Raw genomic sequence first — 22,896 nt, 5'->3', positions numbered from 1 at the left:
GCGCATATGAATATCAGTGCGAAGCTCTGCAGCAGCGCACGCAAGGAGCTGTTGTGTGACGCGACCAAGAGGAACCAGACCCAAACTAAAGGAAACACCCTCCCCAAGAGGAGCAACCAGCAAAACAAAACCCCAACATAACCAAAAACCCCCCAAACCCCCCCCCCACCCTCCACCCTACACTTCGAGAACTGAAGCATCTGTCGCCCTAACTGTAACAGCAACTACAAGGCCCCAAGCGAGGTGCCCGGGTGTCAAGAGCGTGGTGGACCCCTCCAGATGTACGGATGCGAGGTCAGGGACGGGTCCAACTGACGGGCCGACTGGCGCCCGGGGCCCCCAGCCGCCTGGGAGGACGTCCCGGAGGAGGCGGAGGAGTCCCGCATTCTTCTCCCCGATGCACTTGCGGAGCGAGGCCCAGCCGCCAGCCCCCCCCGGGGCCGCCGGGACTGCGTACGCCTCCTGCGGCCCGGGCGCCGGGGCCCGGCCGCATCCCGGCCCGAAGGCCGCCGAGCCGGTGACGCCCGCTCGGTCTGGCGCAGCGGTCGCTCTTCGGTGAGCCAAGTCCAGGCCGCCCTGGGAGTGTCAAAAAACAGGGTCTTACTCTGGAAGACAACGCAAAGGCGTGCTGGGAATTGCAGCTGGTAGCTGAGACCCAGGGAGCGCATCTTGTGCTTTACCTCCATGTACGAGCGGCGTTGCTCCTGGACCTCCCGGGTGTAGTCTGGGAAAACCATGATGTTGTGGTTGTTGAAGGTCAAGGGAGCCTGCACCCGCGCCTCCTTCAGAATAGCGTCTCTGTCCCTAAAGTTGAGGATCCGCAAGATGAAGGGGCGCGGGGGAGCCCCCACAGGAGGCTTGGCGGCCAACGACCGATGCGCCCGCTCGATGACAAAGCAGGCGGACAAGCTGGCCGGCGGCATCCAGGACTTGAACCACTTCTCCAGGAAGTTGTCGGTGCGGCCAGATTCCACCCCCTCCGGGAATCCCACCAGGCGGAGGTTGTTGCGGCGGGCCCGATTTTCGGCATCCTCCGCCCGCCGATGCAGCTCTTTAGAATGGGTCGTGAGCTCCCGAACCTGGTCTTGGAGCTGCAGAGGACGCCGCCGACCCGCTGCAGAGCCAGTCCGGCGTGGCCCCCTCACACAGGCGCCGTCAGCACAAGCCCCGTGCCGGGTCCAGCACCCGCAACGGGCCCACGGGCGCGCCCGACAGCGCTCCCGGCCCCGGGCCCCAACAGGACCCCTCCAGGCGGGGAAGGGGAAACAGGGCGCCCCAAGCCCAACAGCAGCGGCTCCAACCAGCGGTGGCGGGGGAAGGAAGTCCAATGGGCGGCAGCCGGAGAGGGGCTCTCCCCCGGCGGAAGCCGGCACCCGCGGCGAGAGCACGTCCGTGTCCCCCAACGAGGCCTCCGTCCAGTCGCCTCCGGCGCCAGCCGTCAGACAGTGCGGGGGAAGGAGTCAGGAGTCAGGGCCGGCATGGCCCACCGGGGTCGCCCACACAGGTCCGCAGCTCTCACCTCCAGCCCGCTCCAGCGCCGGCCACAGTAGATTCAGGGCCCTCCCGGCCACGTAGGATCCCCGCAGCGTCCCGGGGGTCAGGGGAGGCTCTAGACCAACCCAGCAGCAGCGTCAGATGGTTTCGGGGGCGTCCCTGGACCCCGCGATGTACGTCCGGCCGCCGTCAGCCTCGCGGCCCGTGTCCCACGTTGGCGCCGCGGGCCTCGCGTAGGAGCCAGTGCCGGGGACAGCACCAGCCAGCCGCGTCTCGTCTCTCGGCCCCTCAGCAATGGACGGCAGAACTCGGGCCCGGGAGCAGGAAGGCAGCCCAAAGTGTCACCGATTTACGGTGCCTCGGTCCCGCTGCAGGTAGGGACCCTCAGATCGCCGCTAGGATGGCGGGACGCGGATGGAAGCCGGATGCGAGGGGTCAGGCATCGGGAGCCTCACATCGAAGCGGCCATCTTGATGTGCGCCACCTAGCGCTCTCCCTTTACCTCTATTTATAACCTGGGCCCTGACTGACCAGAGTGGTCCAGAAGGTTCCGGAACCCCTCATGACAGTCTATGGCTCAGGCTCCAGGGTGACAGTTCAGTCCACCATTTTGTAAAGACTCACTCTTCCTCCATTTTAGTGCAGCACCTTGCGCCTTTTTCTCAAATAGTGAGAACGAGGCGCCCAGAGCCTCTACATCAACACCCAAAAAGAGTTAGTGGACAGGGAAACAAAAAGATGAGAGGGTAAAGGGAAAGAGAAAAAAAATAAAAATGAGGAGGGAACAGCAAAAGGGCTGACAGGTCTAACACTGGTACATAGCGAACTAGAAGGGGAGCAAATGATTAGAAAAAGAAGAATAGCACCTAGCGCAGGGCTTAAAGGTGTAAGTCCAATGCATTAGAGCAGACGATCCAAAACCCTTTTAAGGTAAGAACTTGTTCATAAGGAATCTTTTTACTTCCAATTTGAAAGTAACCTTGGAGGAGATTCTACGTATTTCCGGTGGGAGAGAGTTCCAGATATTCGGAGCAGAGCCGGAGAAAGCTTGGTGACTTGTTCTCTTTTTGCAAAATATCTGTGGTTTCAGGAAGAGAGAGTTAGCACTCCTTGAAGGTCTACCCCCTCTGGATAATTCTAGTTTTCGCCCTAGATAACTTGGGGTTTTGAAATTGAGGGCTTTATGAGACAGGCAGGCAGGCAATCTTTAGCTGTATTCTTGCTTTGTAGGTCAACCAATTTAGGGATTTTAAAACTGGGGAAATGTGCGCATTTCTTTTGGTACCAGTAACCAATCTGGCAGCAGCATTTAATGAAGCCCTTAGTGGGGCCAAGGTATATTTGGGGAGGCCACAGAGCGTAGCACTGCCATAGTCTAGCCTCGGCAAAACATTCGCTTGGACCACTTGCTTGAAGTCAGCTTGTGGAAGGAATGGTTTGAGATTCCTGAGTATCCACATCAGGTGGTTAGCTCCCTTGCACACCTTGTTAATATGACTCTTCCTGTTCAGATGCTTGCCCATGGTGATTCCGAGAGATTTGGCTGAGTCAATAATGAGGGGAGATCAGTTGAAGGCAGTGAGGTGGTTCATACAGAGGTCTATCTTGGGGATGTGATTCGGGGGAGAAATAAGAAGGAATTCTGTTTTGGAGGTGTTGAGCAGGAGGTGGTTCTCAGTTAACCAGTTTTGAGTATTCATTAGGGTAGTGTTGAGTGATACGAGGTTATCCAGGGAGGAGATTTTCAGATAAAGTTGCGTGTCATCCGCATACATATGGAAGAGAATGTTCTTGGAATTTAGTGCATTAGCTAATGGTTCCAAGAACAAGTTGAAGAGTATGGGAGATAAGGCGGACCCTTGGGGGACCCCCATGGATACTGGAGATGGCTAGGAGAGAGAGTGGTTCGCCTTCACTCTTTGGGATCTGTGGTGGAGAAAGGACGAGAACCATTGCAACACCAGACCATCCTGTGCTCCAAAATGAATAGGAGGTTGTCATGATTAACCGTGCCAACTGCAGAGGAAAGGTCAAGGAGGATTAGGAGGCAAGATTCATTTTGGTCAAGCATTTTTTTAAATGTCATCCATAACGTAAGTGAGAGCCGATTTGGTGCTGTGCCCCTTCCGAAAGCCAGATTGATGTTGGTCCAGGAGATGGAAATTCTCGATGTGAGCGCAGAGCTGAGATTAGACGCATTTTTCTAGGAGTTTGGCTAGAGTGGGGATGTTGTTAAGGTCAGCACTATCTGCATTGGTTTTTTTTTAATATAGGTGATACCTGAGCTGCTTTTAGTCAATCCGGGATCGTGCTTTGTGACAGTGAAGCATTGACCATCTTTGTCCAGATGGGGATGACGACATCCTTGATTTCTTTGAAGACGGAAGGTGGCAACGGGTCGCTGAAGTGATTGGATGGGTTGATACTCTGAACAATCTTGTTAATGTCTCTTTCACTGAAGGGAGTAAAGGTGCCCCATGAGGCATTGTTCTTGGTGCTCAGGCTGATTGGTTCGATCTTCTCTAAGAGGGGGCGCAGACCCATAGGATGGCAATGGAGCCTTCCTGGAATCAAGATCAGTACTGATGAGTCTTGATTTCTCAGTAAAGAAAGCAGCCAGATCATCGCATGAGGGTGGGCTGACTCCAGAGTCAGAGTGCTTTGGAGCTTCCCCTGATTGCTGTTTAACCAGTTCAAAAAGTTTCTTGGGGCGATTAGCGGCTCGATCAAGTTGAGATCTGAAGTAGTCGGCCTTAGCACTCTTGATTTGTTTGTTATAGGAGCTCCTTACCAATCTAAGGATTTTTAGCTGGTCTGAGGATGGTTTGGATCTCCAGGATCGTTCAATTGACCTAAGGATGCAACGGTCCGAGTTTAAGTTGCAGTTGAACCACGGTTTGCATATTTTTGTTGAGGCATTTTTTTGTTGGAATGGAGCAATGGAATCCATGATGCTAGACGTTATAGAGTTGTAGAAGTCAGTGAGTACATGAGCCTCAGACATGCCAACTTGGGAAGAGAGGGCAGATTTACAGTGGGTTGCCTGTTCTGCTGTATTGTTTTCTCCGAGGTCCCTTTTCCAAATCTTCGATTTCGTTCGTTGAGCCTTCCTCAGAGACATCTCCATGTTAATATAAAAGAAGATGCTGTGATGGTCGGACCAGTCGCAAGTGGTGATGGTATTCAGTGTGATGGTGTCCTTTGGTGATGATGAGGTCCAGAATTCCTCCTTTATTATGAGTTGTCCGGTCACAATCTTGAATCAGCTCGTGATCACTTAAGGATGATTTGAGGCATGTTACAGCTTGGTCATTGAGGTTAGACCAGTGAAGGTTGAAGTCACTGAGGAAGATTTGGGACATAATGGAATCGACATTGCCAGAGATGATTTCCATTAATTGTTCGATGAAGGGAAGGTTGTCCTCCGGGGTGTGATAAAATGTGTGTTCTCTCTTCCCAGTCAGAAGATCACACTTTCATTCTCCCGCTGCAGGTCTCTGCGCTGCTGCAGAAAGGAGCAGTGGATGTGGTCTCCGAGCAGGATGTTGGGCAGGGATGCTATTCCTGGTACTTCATTGTCCTCAAGAAGGGCCGAAACCTTTCCGAACCTGTAACTCAGGGTCTTGCATTCTTTTCTTCGCAAGGAGAAATGCAAGATGCTCTTCCTAGCACAGGTGCTTTTGGCGCAGGAACTGGAAGACTAAATGGTGTCTCTTGACTTGCAGGGCACGTATTTCCACATACCAATTCTGCAGTCACACTGGAGGTACCTGAGTTTAGTGGTAAGCACCACACATTATCATTTGTAGTCCTCCTGTTTGGATTAACATTGGTGTCTAGCGTCTTAACCAAGGTGATGGCTGTGGTTACAGCACTGCAATGTGGCGCAGTTGTTTTGAAGTTCCTGTACCTGCATGATTGACTGATTAAGGCGAGCTCACCGCAGCTTGTGTTGGTTCACCTGTATGCGACAGCATCCTGCTGTTCGAATAAGGCTTCTCCATCAATCGCCCCAAGTTGCATCTGGACCCCAATCAGTGCCTACTGTTCACTGTGGCAGTGCTGGATACAACCTCTCTCAGAGCCTTCCCTCCTCCCCAAAGCTTTGAGGACATTTGGATATGATTTCAGTGCTTCAGAGGGGAGCCTCACTCCTGAAGGTTCTGTGCCTAATAGGTCTGCCGGCATCCTGCATTCTGCTGGTCAGTCACGCATGCTGCCGTATGAAGACTCTCCAGTGGTGCTTCTGACTGCTGCTGTTCTAGAATGGGATAGACCGAACGGACATCATCAGGATTCCCCTGGATACTGCAGCATACCTCCTTTGGTGCTCAGTAGACGAGAACCTGTCATGCCGGAATTTTGTTTAACCAAACAAGTGGCCACAGGGATGACTGATGCCTTCTCTTAAGAGTTCGGTGCATATATGTAGGATCTGGAGATTAGAGGCCTATGGGTCGCTGAACAAGCAAGCACTTTGCATCAACTTGCTTATAGTACTTACAGTTTGCTTGCCCCGCAGGCCTTCCTGCCTTCACTTTACAGTTAATTGGTCAAGGTTCTGACAGACAGCACGACTGCGATATGCTGTGTGAACAAGTAGGGAGGTGTGGGGTCTCTTCTGCTCTGCTGACAAGTTCTGAGACTCTGTCTGGTTGTCAGCAATCTGGCATATTACCTGAACTTAAGAACTGACACCGGAGTCTGTGTCATCCTGGCAACCATGAGTGGTGTGTTCATCCAGAGGTGCTTCAAGACATATGTGCCCGGAGGGGGGCCCCTCAAGTGGATCTTTTTGCCAGTCAGGAGAAAACTCATTGCTGTGGTTCTGGGTACTCCATTTCTGCTGCAAAGGGCTTCATTGACTGTTGCGGGGTGGAAATAAGGGGTCGAAAACTATGCCGTGATAAAGAGGGTTTTATTGATCCTATAACACGTCTCCTATGTGAAGCCAGTCTATCCATGTGAAAGGGAGGTGCTAGTCTTGAATCCAGCCTCCGGTCTCCGTCCTACTCCACCGGAACTTCTACTGGTCGCAGAACAGGTAGGCTCCCAGGATTCAGGGAAAAAAGAAGAAAGAAAGGGGTAAGGGTGCAGCACAGACTGTTTTGAAGGGAGGGAGTGAAGGTACACCGCAAACCGTGACGCACGTCTAAGGAAAATACGTGAAGGTGCTCAGGGTAGGGTGCAAGCAGGGGATACGGCGAGAGACCCGTTTTATTCCACAGGGTTCTCCCGCGTCCCGACCCAACCCGAAAAATTTTCCCGTACCTGGGATAGCCACGCTCATCGGGGAGCGTGGCCGGGCGAAGCGCGGTGCCGTTGGCCTCCTGGCGTGGTGTGTTCATCCAGAGGTGCTTCAAGACGTATGTGCCCGGAGGGGGGCCCCTCAAGTGGATCTTTTTGCCATTCAGGAGAAAACTCATTGCTGTGGTTCTGGGTACTCCATTTCTGCTGCAAAGGGCTTCATTGACTGTTGCGGGGTGGAAATAAGGGGTCGAAAACTATGCCGTGATAAAGAGGGTTTTATTGATCCTATAACACGTCTCCTACGTGAAGCCAGTCTATCCATGTGAAAGGGAGGTGCTAGTCTTGAATCCAGCCTCCGGTCTCCGTCCTACTCCACCGGAACTTCTACTGGTCGCAGAACAGGTAGGCTCCCAGGATTCAGGGAAAAAAGAAGAAAGAAAGGGGTAAGGGTGCAGCACAGACTGTGTTGAAGGGAGGGAGTGAAGGTACACCGCAAACCGTGACGCACGTCTAAGGAAAATACGTGAAGGTGCTCAGGGTAGGGTGCAAGCAGGGGATACGGCTAGAGACCCGTTTTATTCCACAGGGTTCTCCCGCGTCCCGACCCAACCCGAAAAATTTTCCCGTACCTGGGATAGCCACGCTCATCGGGGAGCGTGGCCGGGCGAAGCGCGGTGCCGTTGGCCTCCTGGCTTTCCTGGGGCTCCTGGTGACTCCTCAGCATGGCTCTGCTCTCTTTTCAGCGACTTCCTTCCTTCCTCCTTCGTTCGTGGCAGTTTTCGATTCTCCTCCTTCCTCCTCCTGGGTGATTCCACACACCGACATCCGTGTGTCTTGTTTTCGCCTGTCAGATTCCATCTGACAGCGGTGAGTTTTTGGATACCGAGGCGATAGCCTCATTACTCCACATTCATTTTGAGTTTTTTAGTCGCTGTTTCGGTTGTCTTATTGATGTGTGACGCTTTGTCACAGTTGAGGTTGGATCACAAGGTCAGCGCTGCGACGTCCGGGATTCCCTCCTCCTTATTGGGCCTGGTGCGTAGACGTCATCAGTGGGTTGGGTTTCTCCAGGAGGGCTTCCCCAGTTAAAGGCGCCGCTTTGAAAATGCGCCGTTGCCTCCAGCATGGGACAAGCGGGAACGTTCCAATCGTCCTGCTGGGCCCGTCCAGCCGAGGGAGAGCCTTCCGGGGTATCACAGTCCACCAGTCTGTATGTTGTTCGTTTTCAGCTACTGACGACCCCGCCTTGTCACATTGACATAGAATTGTACGCTTCTCTTCGCATTCCCCTCACTATGCCCTTCATGCTTGGAGAGTGAGCGAGTGTCAACTGCAAGAAGATACGTCACAAGGTGATATATGAAATGCTTGAATTAATCGCAGCCACTGCCAATCACTCGGCCGCATTCAAATCTATTGTTTTTTGCCCAGCATGATCCTTTAGACAGAGACCCACCTTACACAAATCAATAGCGACCCTGATCCTTATGGAAACAGTCCACCCGAAGGCCGGGCCCCTCCAGAATGAAACACAAGCAACCCTATACCGGTTTTGGCCTATCTGGGCCTCGTCAGTAGCGTGCAGCTTGAGTCCTATGGCATAGTGAGAACAGGACCCATATCTTGTAACACTTAGGTTGTGAACTGAAATGAACAGCAAGGTGTTGAATGCATAGCTTGAATTAACCTCCGCCGCTAGTGAGAGATTGGGGCAGCATTTCAACCCATCGTTTTTCAGCATGCCACTGTAGACGGAGGTCCACCTTATCCAAATCACCACCAACCCTGCTCCTTATGGGAACAGTGCTCGCTGATACCTCCCAGCTTCCTATTCTGCAGTTCACTGTCAAATTAAGCTGACCTCATCTCTGTCTTTAAGGGCTCAACAGGGTGTAGCATTCTGGCTCCAGTGATGCTATGTTGGGAAAAAACTGACCCTGACGGGGAACAGATGCCACATCTGGTGCAGGATAACTATTGCCAGATCCAGCCTGGTGCTTAGGTACATTTAAAAGGTAAGTGATCTTGAGGTAGGCCGAGTCCCTATCAGGAAGTTTGCAACAGAAAGTGAGTAACTTATTGTTTAAACAAAAATAAGGTGTCAACAGTTTTGGCACAGACTAGGGCTGGAGACGGGAGGCGATTATTGTGCTGCTTTAGAGACCTTAGCCGAGGTTGCACTGAATATTTTGGTCCAGTGTTAGTTTGAACTTAGAACATTAACTTTAATTTATGGTATGTATGTAATGCCATTTACACAGCGCACGGTTACTGGAATGGTGTCCTGGCACTGGGGTATTATAAGAGACCACAGAACTGCCAACCAAATGTGAATATTTGTGAAGAGCCAGGCTTTTAAGGCTTGATGGAATGGGAAAAACTGATCTAGGGTTGTGAGGAGTAAAGGGAGAGTTTTTTCCAGCCATCACCGAAAAACGATTGGCCGCTCACTCTGGAGCAGTGAAACCTTGAAATAGAGAAGAAGTGAGCTTCATAAGTGTGAAGGGGTGCGCGTCAGAAGAGAGAATGGGGTGGGCTTCAGAAGAGAGAAGGGGGTGTGCTTCAGAAGGGAGAAAGGGGGGTGAGCTTCAGAACGGGGAAGGTAGTGCAGTTCAGAAGAGGGAAGGGGGTGAGCTTCAGAAGAGAGAAGGGGGTGAGCTTCAGAACTGGGAAGGTGGTGCAGTTCAGAAGAGGGAATGGGGTGCGCTTCAAAAGAGTGAATTGGGTGCGGTTCAGAAGGTGATGAGCTTCAGAAGAGAGAAGGGGGTGAGCTTCAGAAAAGAGAAGGGAGTAAGCTTCAGAAGAGAGAAGAGGGTGAGCTTCAGAAGAGTGGGGGTGAGCTTCAGAAGAGAGAAGGGGTTGAGGTTCAGAAGAGAATATGGGATGGGCTTCAGAAGAGAGAAGGGGGTGAGCTTCAGAAGAGAGAAGGGGGTGAGCTTCAGAAGAGAGAAGGGGGTGAGCTTCAGAAGAGAGAAGGGGGTGAGCATCAGAAGAGAGAAGGGGGTGAGCATCAGAAGAGAGAAGGGGGTGAGCATCAGAAGAGAGAAGGGGTGAGCTTCAGAAGAGGGAAAGGGGTGAGCTTCAGAAGAGAGAAGGGGGTGAGCATCAGAAGAGAGAAGGGGGTGAGCATCAGAAGAGAGAAGGGGTGAGCTTCAGAAGAGAGAAAGGGGTGAGCTTCAGAAGAGAGAAGGGGGTGAGCTTCAGAAGAGAGAAGGGGTGTGCTTCAGACGAGAGAAGGGGTGAGCTTCAGAAGAGGGAAGGGGGTGAGCTTCAGAAGAAGGAAGGGGGTGCACTTTAGCAGAGCGAAGGGGGTGCGCTTTAGCAGAGCGAAGGGGGTGCGCTTTAGCAGAGCGAAAGGGGTGCGCTTTAGCAGAGTGATGGGGGTGCGCTTTAGCAGAGTGATGGGGGTGCGCTTTAGCAGAGTGATGGGGGTGCGCTTTAGCAGAGTGATGGGGGTGCGCTTTAGCAGAGTGATGGGGGTGCGCTTTAGCAGAGTGATGGGGGTGCGCTTTAGCAGAGTGATGGGGGTGCGCTTTAGCAGTGTGATGGGGGTGCGCTTTAGCAGAGTGAAGGGGGTGCGCTTTAGCAGAGTGATGGGGGTGCGCTTTAGCAGAGTGATGGGGGTGCGCTTTAGCAGAGTGATGGGGGTGCGCTTTAGCAGAGTGATGGGGGTTCGCTTTAGCAGAGTGATGGGGGGTGCGCTTTAGCAGAGTGATGGGGGTTCGCTTTAGCAGAGTGATGGGGGTGCGCTTTAGCAGAGTGATGGGGGTGCGCTTTAGCAGAGTGATGGGGGTGCGCTTTAGCAGAGTGAAGGGTGCACTTTAAAAGAGTGTAGGGGTTGCACTTTAAAAGAGTGTAGGGGTGCGCTATAAAAGAATGAAGGAACTGCGTTTCAGAAGAGGGAAGGGTGAGTTTCAGAAGAGGTAAGGGGGTGAGCTTCAGAAGAGGTAAGGGGGTGAGCTTCAGAAGATGGAAGGGTGTGCGCTTCAGTAGAGGGTTGGAGGAGCGTTTCAGAAGAGGGAAGGGGGTAAGCAGGGCGATGTAGTCTTTCTTGCAGGTATCTTGGGCTGTAATGCTTGAAAGACACGAGAAGCAAGTCACATAGATGGGGAAAATAATTTGTTTATAAAAAGGTAACCAATGCAACCTGGAAAGAACATAAGAACCCAAAGCTTCTTTGGGGGGGGGATCTGCAAGGTGAGTCGAAGCAGAATTTCGGATGTCCTGCAGTTGAAGTTGGGAAAGGCGAAAAATAGTCAATTACAGTAGTATAATTGGCTTAAGGCTGCAACCTGTCTGCAGAGTATGAGCCATTAGAAATGAAGGAATTTTCATTGACGGTTTCAGCAATAAAAATCAGATAAATGATAGATTGCCTGTGTGAGCCGATAAGAATAGTTTGTGGTCTAAGATCAAGCTCAGTTCCACAAACGTAGCTTGAGAGGAGTGAAGAACGACTGCAGGTGCCCGTGACTGGAAGGAAGAATTAGAACCAGAAATGACTAGAATCTCAGTCTTGTCAGCGATGCATTTGAGTGAGTTCTAACCCATCCAGTCTTCAACTGAGTGCGCATATTTTTTAAGCTTCAGCTACTCGTCACCATCAAGAGACAGCTGGATTTGAGTGTTATTAGCATAGTTCATGAGCTTCGGTCTGGGAGATCGAATCTGCGCAAGAGCGTGGACATAGATACTAAAGAGAGCAGTGCTCAAGCAGAACCTTGAGCGTCCCTTGACAAAAATGACCTTAATGTAGAACAGAAGGGGGCTAGATACACTGCTCGAGATCTGTTAGATAATCCTTTTAAAGGCGGTTGTGGGAGCCTTGGCAATGTGGCAGGTGGGCCTAGCAGACCAAGACAGGGGCTCTTGTCTGTCTTCTAGCATTCATAGACAGTGAAGTACTGTGACCAGAACAGACTTGGTGCTCTGTGACAGACTACATCCAGATTGGACGATATCCAGGAGGAGATTGGAGTAAAGAATAGAAGAACGTTTATTGATTGCTTTTACAAGCAGCTTGATGGGGAAGGGGGTAAAGAGAAGAGGCAGAAATTGCGTATAATGGAGGGGTCAAAAGGAGGAATTACAATGACCAATTTCCAGTCCTCTGGATGGTGGCAGTGGTACTGGACTGATGCAAAGATATTTTAGAGCTTGAGTCAAAGGCGTGGATCCCACATGCATGGACTGAGGCAGGCGATGGTGAAGAGGAGAACCAGAGGAGATTGATGACAAAGAGCTGGCATCTCCGCAGAAGAGAGTGGAAAACAATTGTCAAGACAGAGTGAAAAAGGTGAAGCACATCTCTCCCCCTGATGGGCCCCAGATAGTCCCCCGCCAATCCCATCCCCCCCCAACCTCCACATGCACCTTGTCGGTACTGGGAGGTCCCTGTCTGCGCAAAGTTTTTGCAAAGCATAGGAGGGGGTTGGTGCACACTGCCTCACACTCCAGCACTCAGTTTGCCCCAATGCATCATTATAAATGCAGTGCATGGGAGGTGAAGCAGTGTGCTCCCACCCCTTCCTGTTTTGAAAAGGCTCCCTTGAGCCATTGAGCTGACGAGCTTGTGGAGATGCGCCTGTGAGAGGTACTGAGACCAGTAAGGATTGTGGCAGCCTGCTCAGCAACCCCATATAAAATTCGTTTTTATCTCTACTGATGACGGATGAAATACAGAAACAAGTGTCTAGAGATATGCAGCACTAACCTGCAACAATTTTGGTGGAACACTCCAGTAAAATCTCAAGAAAGCATGTATTACGAACTGCATTTACCATAATGCTAAGGGGCGAACTGTGCTGGGAGGTGAAGCAGTGTGCTCCCACTCCTTCCTGTTTTTGCAAAACATGTTGAATATTATTAAAGAAAAAGTAATCAGACAGCTAATTGCAGATTCAAGAACCCGCCTGACTTAAACCATGAGATGGCTGGAAGATTGAATTGAAAGCATTGCTCTGAGTAAAGGTCGCAGGAGCATAGTCAGGCCTTCCAATATTAAACCTTTGAAAGTTGATGGTTGGTGTACTTGTTCATGGACTGCATCATTGTTTCCTTAGGAGGCAGTGCTCTTCCGCAGTTTCTCCACTAAATAGGTGGTGACTGATTATTAAGCACTTACCAAAATCATGAACACATTTGAAGGGGCCCCTAATTGGAGCACTCTACAAACATTGAAGATCCTGCACCACCACCTTGGAGGGAATGCAAACGATGAACAGGAAGTGATTGAAATTCGGAGTAAAAAGTAGGAACGATCTTTAGAACTTCTAGGCCCCACGTTTGGTGATGCTACATCACACTTGGATGACAAACTTCTAAAGAGGACATGGTGGGCTTTCTTGCAGCAAGTTAAAGCTGAAAGGACCCCATCAAGAAAGTATAAGCCTCCTAAGGCTCCTTATAGTCTGCCCTCAGTGCACGTGGTCTATTGCTTCTCACACAAAATGTTATAGTCATCCTGAAGATGCACTTGTATGTTGATGCTCAGAGACTTGATAGCTCAAAGTGAATACCCAAAGAGAATTTCCGCTCCTTGGGGTCTTGAGAGGCCCTTTTTAGGTCTCGCCTGACCCAGCGCATGCGCTGGTCTGGCAAGACTTATTGAGAGGGCTCCAAAAAGTGCTACCAGGCCAGCCTAGAGCTACAGTGCATGTGCGCGGGCACGCGCGCCGCGCTTTACCGCGATTACTTTCATTTTCGCGGCCGATTTGATGTTTGATCGTGATCGCCATCACTTTCACTTGCACGGCCGCTTTGCATAGCCAATAGGTCTCGCTTTTGGGACCTTATAGGTATTTAGTTATGCAACTGTTGCATGGCTAAACACTTCTGAGGTCCCAAAGGCGAGACCTATTGGCTATGCCAATGCTTGTTTTAATTTCAGTGCAATCATGTAATTACTTACCAGAAATGTTTTATTTTATTTTTATTAAACTGATCCTGCTCTCTCCCCTACTTATACATTGTTTTTCTTTTTTTTTTTTATTATTTGTTCGCAAAGGCCATAAACACTAGAATTGAAATTGGACAGGAATTGGTGTAAGGTGCTGAATGTTTAGCACATTTTGTGCTAAGATCCTGCAGTCCGCAAGATCAAGGTTGGATGACAGTTGGATAAGGCCCTTTCTGCAGGATTATCCCCAAACGTTTTGCCTTCCTCTTCCTATTTGTCTGACCACCTTTTTGTTGACTTTAGGACTTTAGGACTTTGGGCATTTTACCACTGCTGATCAGTGTGAACGTGCATGTGCTCTCTCCTCTAAACACGGTATGATTGGTTAACACTTGTTTGGCATATTTGATTTACTATAAGTCCTTTGTACAGTGGTATACCACTTACCCAAGGCCTGTAAATTAAATGCTACTAGTGGGCCTACAGCCCTGCTTGTGCCACACACTGAAGTAGCTTTTCAAACCTGTCCCTTGCCTGCCACTGCAGGGCCTGTTTGCGCAGTTTACTGCCACTTTAACTTTGCATTTAAAACTACTTGCCAAGTCTTAAACTCCCCCTTTTCTAAACATTGCTCACCCTTAAGGTAGACCCTAGGTAGCCCTATGGGCGGGGTGCTATATAAGTAAAAGGTAGGACATGTGTCTGTATGTGTAACATGTCCTGGTAGTGACAAACAGCCTATTTCATTTTTCAATGCTGTAAGGCCTACTCCTCTCATAGGCTAGCATTAGGAATTCCCTTATTTACTTTTACGTGGTAATTCCTGATCAGAAAGGAGTGGTGTTGCCATATTTGGTATATTTAGAATAGTGGTGATAAATCCTGCTTACTGGTGTTGGTTGATTTTACATTACTGTTTTAGAAATGCAACTTTTAGAACGTGGGCATTTCTCTGCTCTTATGATCTTTGTGCTTTGCAGCCTTCCTCCAATTCACGTCTGGGCTAGGGTGGCAGCTACACTTGGTGCATACTCTCCAGACAGCCACAACACAGGAAGGGCTGGGTGTGACAAGGGATACATCTGCATTCATCTGCATGCTGACGGTCTTCCTGGGCTGGGAGAGAGAGCGATGGTTCACTCTTACATTTGGATTGCTTGTGTTCTGCCCTCACACAAAGGGCTGGTTTACCACCCTACTGATTGTCCAGAGCCAGGACTGGGCTGAAAGGGATTGTTACGCATTTCTAAGAGTTCCTTTGAAGTCACCCCTTCATCAATGAGATTTTAGAGTAGAAATACTGGGACTCTGAGCCCATGTTTTTAGACACTGCTGAACTTGTAACCAGACGCTGCTGGCTCTACAAACTGCACATTGCCAGTGGTTCGCTGTACTACCAGGAAGAACTGCCATTTGGAGTACTTTCTTTGTTGTGCTAGGCTACTGGAGGGCAAAACACACAACATGATGGACGGAATGTTGCACATTGGCAACACATTCACCCCCAGTCACAGATCTGGGTTTAATCCATCGTTATTTTGCTCACCATGCAACCCCAGTTCAGACATGGCCATATGCAAATCAGTCTTGACCCTGTGCCTCATGGGAACAGTCCAGCCTGAACTGCCAAGCCATATCTTCCCTGGACCGGAATCAAGCATCCTAGGACCGGTTTCAGGGTTTCACCCCTCTTTGAATCCCCGAAACCGGTCCTAGGAGGCTTTTTTCCAGTCCAGGGAGGACCTGGCCTGGCAGTTCGGCTGGACTGATCCCATTGGGCACAGGGTCAAGACTGATTTGCATATGGCTGGGTCCAAACTGGAATGGCATGGTGAGCAAAAAAACTATGGATTTAGGCCCAGATCTCTGTACTGGGGTGAATGTATGACATTGTTCTGCATTCTGTCCATCAATAGTTCTTTTTGCAGGCTACTGGAGGGACTGTCACTCTGCAAAAGTAACTTCATGTTCTGGCCTGCCTGCTACTCGCTCTGTGCCCCCAGGGCTCTCCAAAGGGCTTGTTTGCTTGCCCCCTGTTCTTTCAAGGTCTCAGGGTCATCAAAGACCTCATTGCTGCTTGCTTCTCTCTGCAACTTCTGCTGGGAGAGCCTGTTCTGGGAGGGCTAGCCCATTGCCAGCGCTCCCTTTGCCACCAAGGTCTTGCTTTATGTATGCAGAACTGCGCTGACCAAGGGAGTGCCATGGGTGCCTAGGGAAGTGTACCATGGCCTACATTGTTCGTGCCCTGACCTGGGGGTGTCTTATGTGGCCACCGTACTTCTCAGCCCCTCCCAGGAGTGCTTCTTATCCAGGTAGTGGCCCAGCGGTCCAGGGCCGATACACGGCAGAGTTCAAGCAGGTCGCAGAGTACCTGCCCCAGCTCGCCACCTCCCTGCTGTCTGAGTTGCTGGGATACCCAAGTGCCCACCTCCCACGTTGTCTATAGGAGGCCGTCGCGCTGACCCAGCTTGAAAGCCTGCCACAGCCCCAGAAAGAAGACCAAAGGAGTGAGGATCCTATCCTCGTCTTAAGTCCCTCACTTCACCAGGCAGAGGGTACTGTATCCCCCAGGACCTGTGTGGGGAGTACAGTGCGGGGCAGACAGGACATCTGCACCAGTAACCACTCTCAAGATACGGTATGATTCTGCCTCCCCCCCTCTCCCAGGTATTGTACTGTGACTCCAAGACTTGTGGTGGAATTGTGATACCATACCCGCAACGGGGCAGTCCGGTTGCCGATGGTGAATTACAATATCACATCATTTGCTCCTGCGGCCTACTCCTTGGGCAGAAATGCGCTAGTTTCAGCTGCGCTCACTAGGATCTACTGTAACCCTGCTATTAAGAGCACCGATGCATGGGGCCCTGCGTTTATATGGCTGTATGTGGGATTCATGTGTTTCGAAACCAGTCTACATTATCTGCAAAGTATTTATCGTTTGATGGTGACATTTGGTGATTCGTGTGTTCTTCCCTAACCTGACTGGAATTACACACATTAGAACTATAATGTATGTCGTTTTGATTTTTGCATTGTCCAGGATAACGAGTACTATCTCAATATTTGCATAGTATGCACAGTATTTGATTCATGTCGTTTTGGTTGTGTTTTATTTCTAATATATATATATATTCCTGTGTCAAATCTCTTCTGTGGTGTATTCATTGTGTTGCTGTGTGAGTGTGTTGCACATATGCTTTACGGATTGCCTCTTATAATAAGCCTACCTGCTCTGCGCCAAGCTGCGAGAGGGTGAGCATAGGTTATCCTTGATGTGTATATGAATTGCCCTGACTAGAGTGGGGGGTTCTTCCTGGCTTAGGTGCATTCCTTAGGCAACCAGAAACCCAATTTCTAACTATGACTCAATTGATTGGAACTATAGCCTCGTTAAAGAGGTGCTCCCGGGGTTAACCAGTAAAAGAGATACTGGAGCATATTGCTTGTAGATCATCCAGTTGCTGCAGACTGAGGTGAGGTTTCAGTGCTGTATCGGCAAAAAAGCAGCTTGAAGGCTGACACTGTGGAAGAAGGACCTGATGGGTGTAAACTGTTGAAGAATCCTATGCAAGTTGTATTGTTTTTTTTATTTTTTTTTGCAGAGTTTTATACAGCGCGAACTTGACCCGAATCCAATCAGGTATCAGAGCGCTTTACATAGCACCAGTTACGTTACATGAGGACACATTCATTTTTTGTTAGGCACGGGGAGATTAAGTGATTTGCCCAGAATCACAGGAAGTTCAGCGTCACTACCGAGACTCGAACCCAGTTCCGAGGTCGAGCGCCCTAGCCATTAGGCCAATTCCTCTCCTCACCTCAAGTTGGTTGAGTTCAAGACTCTGCATTTGAACTTGCGTTGTGTAGGTGATCAGTGTCTTCACCCGCGTGTTTGCTTCTGTGATGCCACCTGTTCACGTTGGGCCAAGGAGATTATGCTAGATCTTGGTGATGCCTTTCCCATTGAGCATAGATTGCTTTATTTTTCTCTGACCCTCTTGTTTCTGCTTTTTATGCAGGATATTGAACAGGTTCCTGGATAACTACCAAGAGGATGTGCTTCCGTGGCATGAGAGCATTGAACCCTGCTTGTCTTCGATGGCAACTCACAATAATGATAGGGAGGTAAGGCCACAGAAACATCTAGTGGATGGCGGGCTTGGGAAGATGTCCCTTGGTATGGCAGATAATAGGAATACATTTGGATCTGAGGTGATGAACCCGTTTGAGAGGAGGGTAAAGAAAGGACTCATGATGATGTAAGGGCAAAAAGATTAATAGATCATATGAAAGGGATACACATTCACAAGCAACAAGAACACATGGAAAAATGGACATAGTGTCCTATGTGATCTCGTTACGGCTGAAGGCCTCCAAACTTCCTCACTGCAGTACATGCAAGATGGTGCTGTTGCGTGCTTGCTCTTTATGGCACTGAAGCACTCCCCCTGCACTGTTAGCGAGCACAGCAGTGATGGAAGATGAAACTATTTTCCTGTGTGCTTCCGAAGTCTCCAAAGGCTCATAGACTTCCATCCTGTCAGTGAGGATATGTAGTATTGTTATATGGTCCCAGCATCCCATTAGCTCTTTGCCTCCATGGGACCCCAGAACCCCCTCGCTGTAAATGAAGATTGTCTGGGTGCCCCCTGGCTCTCTCTGAGGACCTGCAGTAGTAAAGGGTGAATCCAGGGTCCTGTGTGCCTTTGATGCCTTAGAAGGGTACATTGGTCATTCTCCTCCCCTGCCAGTCCACAAGAATGCTTGTCACTCTGGTGAAATCCTGTTTTACCTTCACTGGCAAACAGGTAACATTTGATGCTTTTGAAATGAATAGGACACCCATTGCCTCTTGCACCTGACATCGCCACCTCATCTGGAACACACTGGAGCCAGCCTGGTGTTGAGAACAAGCAAGTCTTTCTTCATCTTCTTCAAACTTTACTGCTGGTTTTCAGTCTCCCCAGACGAGCAAGGCATGAAAGCTCCTTGCTCCTCTGCTCCTGGTACAGACGGTTGAATCTTTATAGCTTCAAGTAATATGATGGATTACTATGTTGGATTTGAAAATACCCACACGGGATAATAGTGCCTTCACTGTGCTAAGGGCAGTGAGTGATACTGGTTCGTTAAAAATCAATCCCAGATAACTGAATTGTATTTTTTGTAGCATGTGTGGTTGTAGATACACGTGCTCTGGGCACTCCTGCCATCTAGTGTAGGGCTCAAACGTTTGCAAGTTGGTTTTCTTTGAAAAACATTTTTTAGTCATTAGGTGTGGTGTGACTCCTCCTTTTATTTGGCAGTGCACATGGGCTCCATTGTTAGATAGTTCTCATTCTCCATCAGGTTCGAATGTTTACTGATGGTACACCCGGATTCAACTTGTTTCACGTTCCTGCATTGGGTCCTCACAGTTTTCCGACCGCTCCCACAACCAAGAAAGAAGGTTGCAGTGAGTATCGCTTTTAATATTTCTCCACTCCAATAGCTTTTGAGTCCACTGCACACCTCCAGGTCCCAGACCCTTGGGCCCTCCACGGCCCTCTGGAGCCTCGTGTTCTCGATCTTCCGTCTCTGACGTCAGAGAATGTCCACAAACGGCATTCACAAAATGTCCTCAATGCCACGCTAAGTATCCCTGGGCTGACCCACGCAGTGTATGGGAGCTTTTTCTGTCCCAAGAGCATAATGATGCCAAGTGTGCTTCTTGTTTGCCTTTCGGTCTAAAAAATCTTTTGTTCTCTCTGAGACACTGGACTCACCTCAGGATGCAGAAATAAGCAGTCAAAGAAGCCCCAGACATCTATGGGTATTTGGACCCCCACACCGCCGAAGAGGAAGTTGAGTCTTAGAGCATTTCCTCTCAGCATCCCATGCCAGAAGTCATTGGCTCCAGTACATCAGTTACTGATGAAGAGGAGGAAAAAGGGGTTCCATTCACTTCAGTGGAGTCTGGGTCTCCTACAAAGACCACACCCAGACTCGTGAGTATGATTGAATTTGGGCTCTGGTCGGCTTCCTGGAAAGGCATCATAGCTGAGAAGCGTTCCTCTGAATTATGTCTATTCCCATCTGCGATCGGATCCGAAGACACCTTCCGGCACTGAGAACCTCAACATGCTTTGATGCCAAAGGCATCATCTACTTCTGTACCTTCTTCGGTGCCCACAAAAGCCTTGCTGTCAAGACCTGCTTCCACGGTTGTCTCCGACAACTCTGAAAGGCCAATCATCAAAAAGCTGCAAGACCAAACAATGAGAAACAAAGTCCGCTATCCATTAACCTCCCCCGTATGGAAAATTACTCCCAAAGAAGCCCCCCCCCCCCAAGGATTGCCGACTTTGATAACAAAAAGGATTGTCTTGGGAAAAAACCTGCATCACAAATGCTGTCCGAAGCCATACTAACCCCAAAGTGGTTTAAGTACATGACTCCTAGCCTCCTCCTTGTACTTCTCCTTCCCATCATCTTCCAGCACCTCCACCTCCCCTTTCACCTCTGCATACTCACCTAATGGAATTACCGCATTCATACTCAGACCCGGGTGAGCCCATAAAACCCTCCAGGGGATTAGTAGTGGTTTGTCCCACTCCCAACCCGCGGATGACCTGTGGGAGGACTATGATATTGACCAGATTTAGATCATTTACCTATAAAGGCCTCCCCTGATGATGCTACCACCTATCAGGGGGCAATCTAGAGAGGAGCTGCCTATCAGAACGTTGATGAAACCACATCTTAGCTGAAGAGAAATATTTTCTTTTTGAAATGCTCTAGACATTAGAGCACCCTTCAATTTCTTCCTATGCTCCTGAGGATACTGAACACTGTCCTTGAAATCTTTGCTGAGCCAGTCAAGGTCAGGTAGGTCAATCAATCAGTCAGGATTTATAAAGCGAGATGAATCACCCATGAGGGCCTCAAGGCCCTGGAGTTGCGAACTGCTTCACGGAGAAAGCAGTGACAAATGAGGCTAAAGCACGAGAAAGCACTCAGAAAAACGAGGAGGAAGCAGAGCAGTGCAGCAGCACGGGAGAGCTGGGCCTGGGGCCTACTCAATAGGGGGAAAGGAAGGAGGAAGTAGTAAAAAAAAAAGGTAAAAGCAGGAGAAAGAACTCAGAAAAGTCAGGGCAAAGGACGGAAAAAGCAGTAAAGTATGAGGCAATAGAAAGCTATCAGAAAATTGGGGGGGAAAAGGGGAAAGCAGTAAAAAACGAGGGAAAACCAAGTGAAAGCACCCAGAAAAAAAGGGGTGCAACAGCACACGAGAGCTGAGCCCTCTGCCAGGGAGGTTACACCCAGAGTAGAAAAATGAATCCCCTCTCCATCTGATCCCATATACAGTAGTGGTCATGTACCTCCTAACTCTCTGCTAGTGCACAGGAGCCTACAAGGGGGTCTCTGCGTAAGGGATAGGTGATGTCCCACCACCTGATAAAGACGGTAAGTGCATTTACGCAGCAAGCACAAGGGTACTAGTTGGGTGGGCCATACACTGGCGCATTCCCGATTCTGTAGGCCACCTCGCACGCTGATACAGAGCTCAGCGGAAGGAGAATGAAGAGTTCATCCAGCATCATCCCAGCCAATTCAGGGAATAGGGGAGGGTCTTCACTTCCACCACATACATTGTGCCATTTGTGTGAACACCTTGGTCATACTCTTCCGCCACTCCTGGCCTTGCATATCGGGCTTTAGGGTTGAGGTCCAGCAGCAGCTCAACTGCCGTTCGATAGGGAACATCTCATTGGCCCGCAGGTGGGTGAGATGCGTGAAAAAATCAGGAGGGACACTTGTATCACAAAGTCGATGGCTGCCCTGCAGAGGTCAGCTACTAGGGGTTCTGTTCGTAAGCAGAAGTACAGGGGCAGAACCAAGCCAGAGCTACAGAGGCTACACTTGGGACTCATTCAGGGGCAGCAATTCAAAACAAGGGCAAGAGTAGCAGAGCTCCTGGCAAGGGGGAGCTTCTGCTGCCGAGCACTGGCTCACCCCACATCTTTTCCAGTCACATAACACCTGTCGGGGGAGGTTGTAAGATTCCCTTCCACTCTGGGAGGGAATCACCCCTGACAAATGGGTTCTTGTAATAATCGAAAGACACACAGATGATGGACGCAATGCAGAGCAAATAAAGCATTCACCCCCGGTCAAGTGATCTGGGTTAAATCCATCATTCTTTTGCTCACCATGCCACCCCAGTTTAGACTCAGCCATATGCAAATCAGTCTCGACCCTGTGCCTCATGGGAACAGTCCCTTTGCAGATAAATGTTTAACTATTAAACTCTGATAAGATGAGACTCAGGGCAGGATAGTAACATGAGGGCCTACGGTTTGGGTCCTAGTCAACTAAAGAGGTCTACTCTTTACAAGCATCATAGGGAACTGGGTGCTGGTGACGGGAACTCTTTTAATGAGCGGAGGAAAATAAACACTCAAGACGGAAAGGGGGAGCATGGTTCTAAAGAGGGTAGGATATCTCTCCCTGCTAATATGTTATATTTTCACTTACCTGAAAATTCTGTGCCTTGAGGGACGCTGGTGGCAACCCTTTACCAGAAGCTGGTGAGGGAAAAAGGAGAAAAATGAGCAACCGATTTTGTCTTCTGGAGGATGCAATCCCAAGACGAAGAGACTTCTTACTTAGAAGAGTAATACCGATTGGAAGAAATCTTTGGTTCCCTGTGTATATGACTTTAAATGCTTGAGTAAAAGCCACCAAATGTAGACAGGAAAAGCCTTCTAAAACTTATTTCTGACCGTCCCTCCACAATGTAACAGTAGGAGTGTTATGCTTTAGCAATCATCGTGTAGGGGTGTACTGGAAAAAAGATCATTGTTTGTATCTTCCAGTGTAGGAGACAATGAGCAGACTCTTTCCACTGGAGAGGAGGGTACAGTGGGATCTTTTCTTGGATTTCTGGGGCAGTCGGGATTTCTCATTCTCGACTGCCCTTTAACACATTTCTCAAGATCATCTGTACCACAGTGCCACATGATTCTATTTGGAAGTGGAAGGAGTTAGAAGTTCAGATACACCGTGAGACATCAAATACCACACAGTAAACAGGATGTCCAGCCATTTACAGCTAAGTAGAAGCGATGAGACAGGAACAACACAGAAGGTGCTAGCACCTTCTGGGACCACGGTTTCTCGATTAAATAGGTGTTTCTGGGATCTTGGACATGGCTCTGTCATTTGATGATTTTAATGAAGATGCTCATGATCGAGAACTAGGACTACAG

General features: G+C 49.5%; 1 protein-coding gene across 1 annotated transcript in view; it reads left to right on the top strand.

The window, feature by feature from the left end:
- The window catches only part of LOC146813655 (cullin-9-like), a 570,887-nt gene that overhangs the window by 306,787 nt on the left and 241,204 nt on the right, over positions 1–22,896 (top strand). Inside the window, exon 17 of the mRNA XM_085610143.1 lies at positions 17,665–17,770. Within this exon, the coding sequence (XP_085466269.1) occupies positions 17,665–17,770 (106 nt within the window). The remainder of the gene's footprint in view (positions 1–17,664; positions 17,771–22,896) is intronic.

The sequence above is a fragment of the Triturus cristatus genome, chromosome 6 (assembly GCF_964204655.1).
Source record: "Triturus cristatus chromosome 6, aTriCri1.1, whole genome shotgun sequence".
Lineage (NCBI taxonomy): Eukaryota > Metazoa > Chordata > Amphibia > Caudata > Salamandridae > Triturus > Triturus cristatus.
Note: the sequence above shows the minus strand (reverse complement) of the source record. Positions and strands in the feature narration are given on the sequence as shown.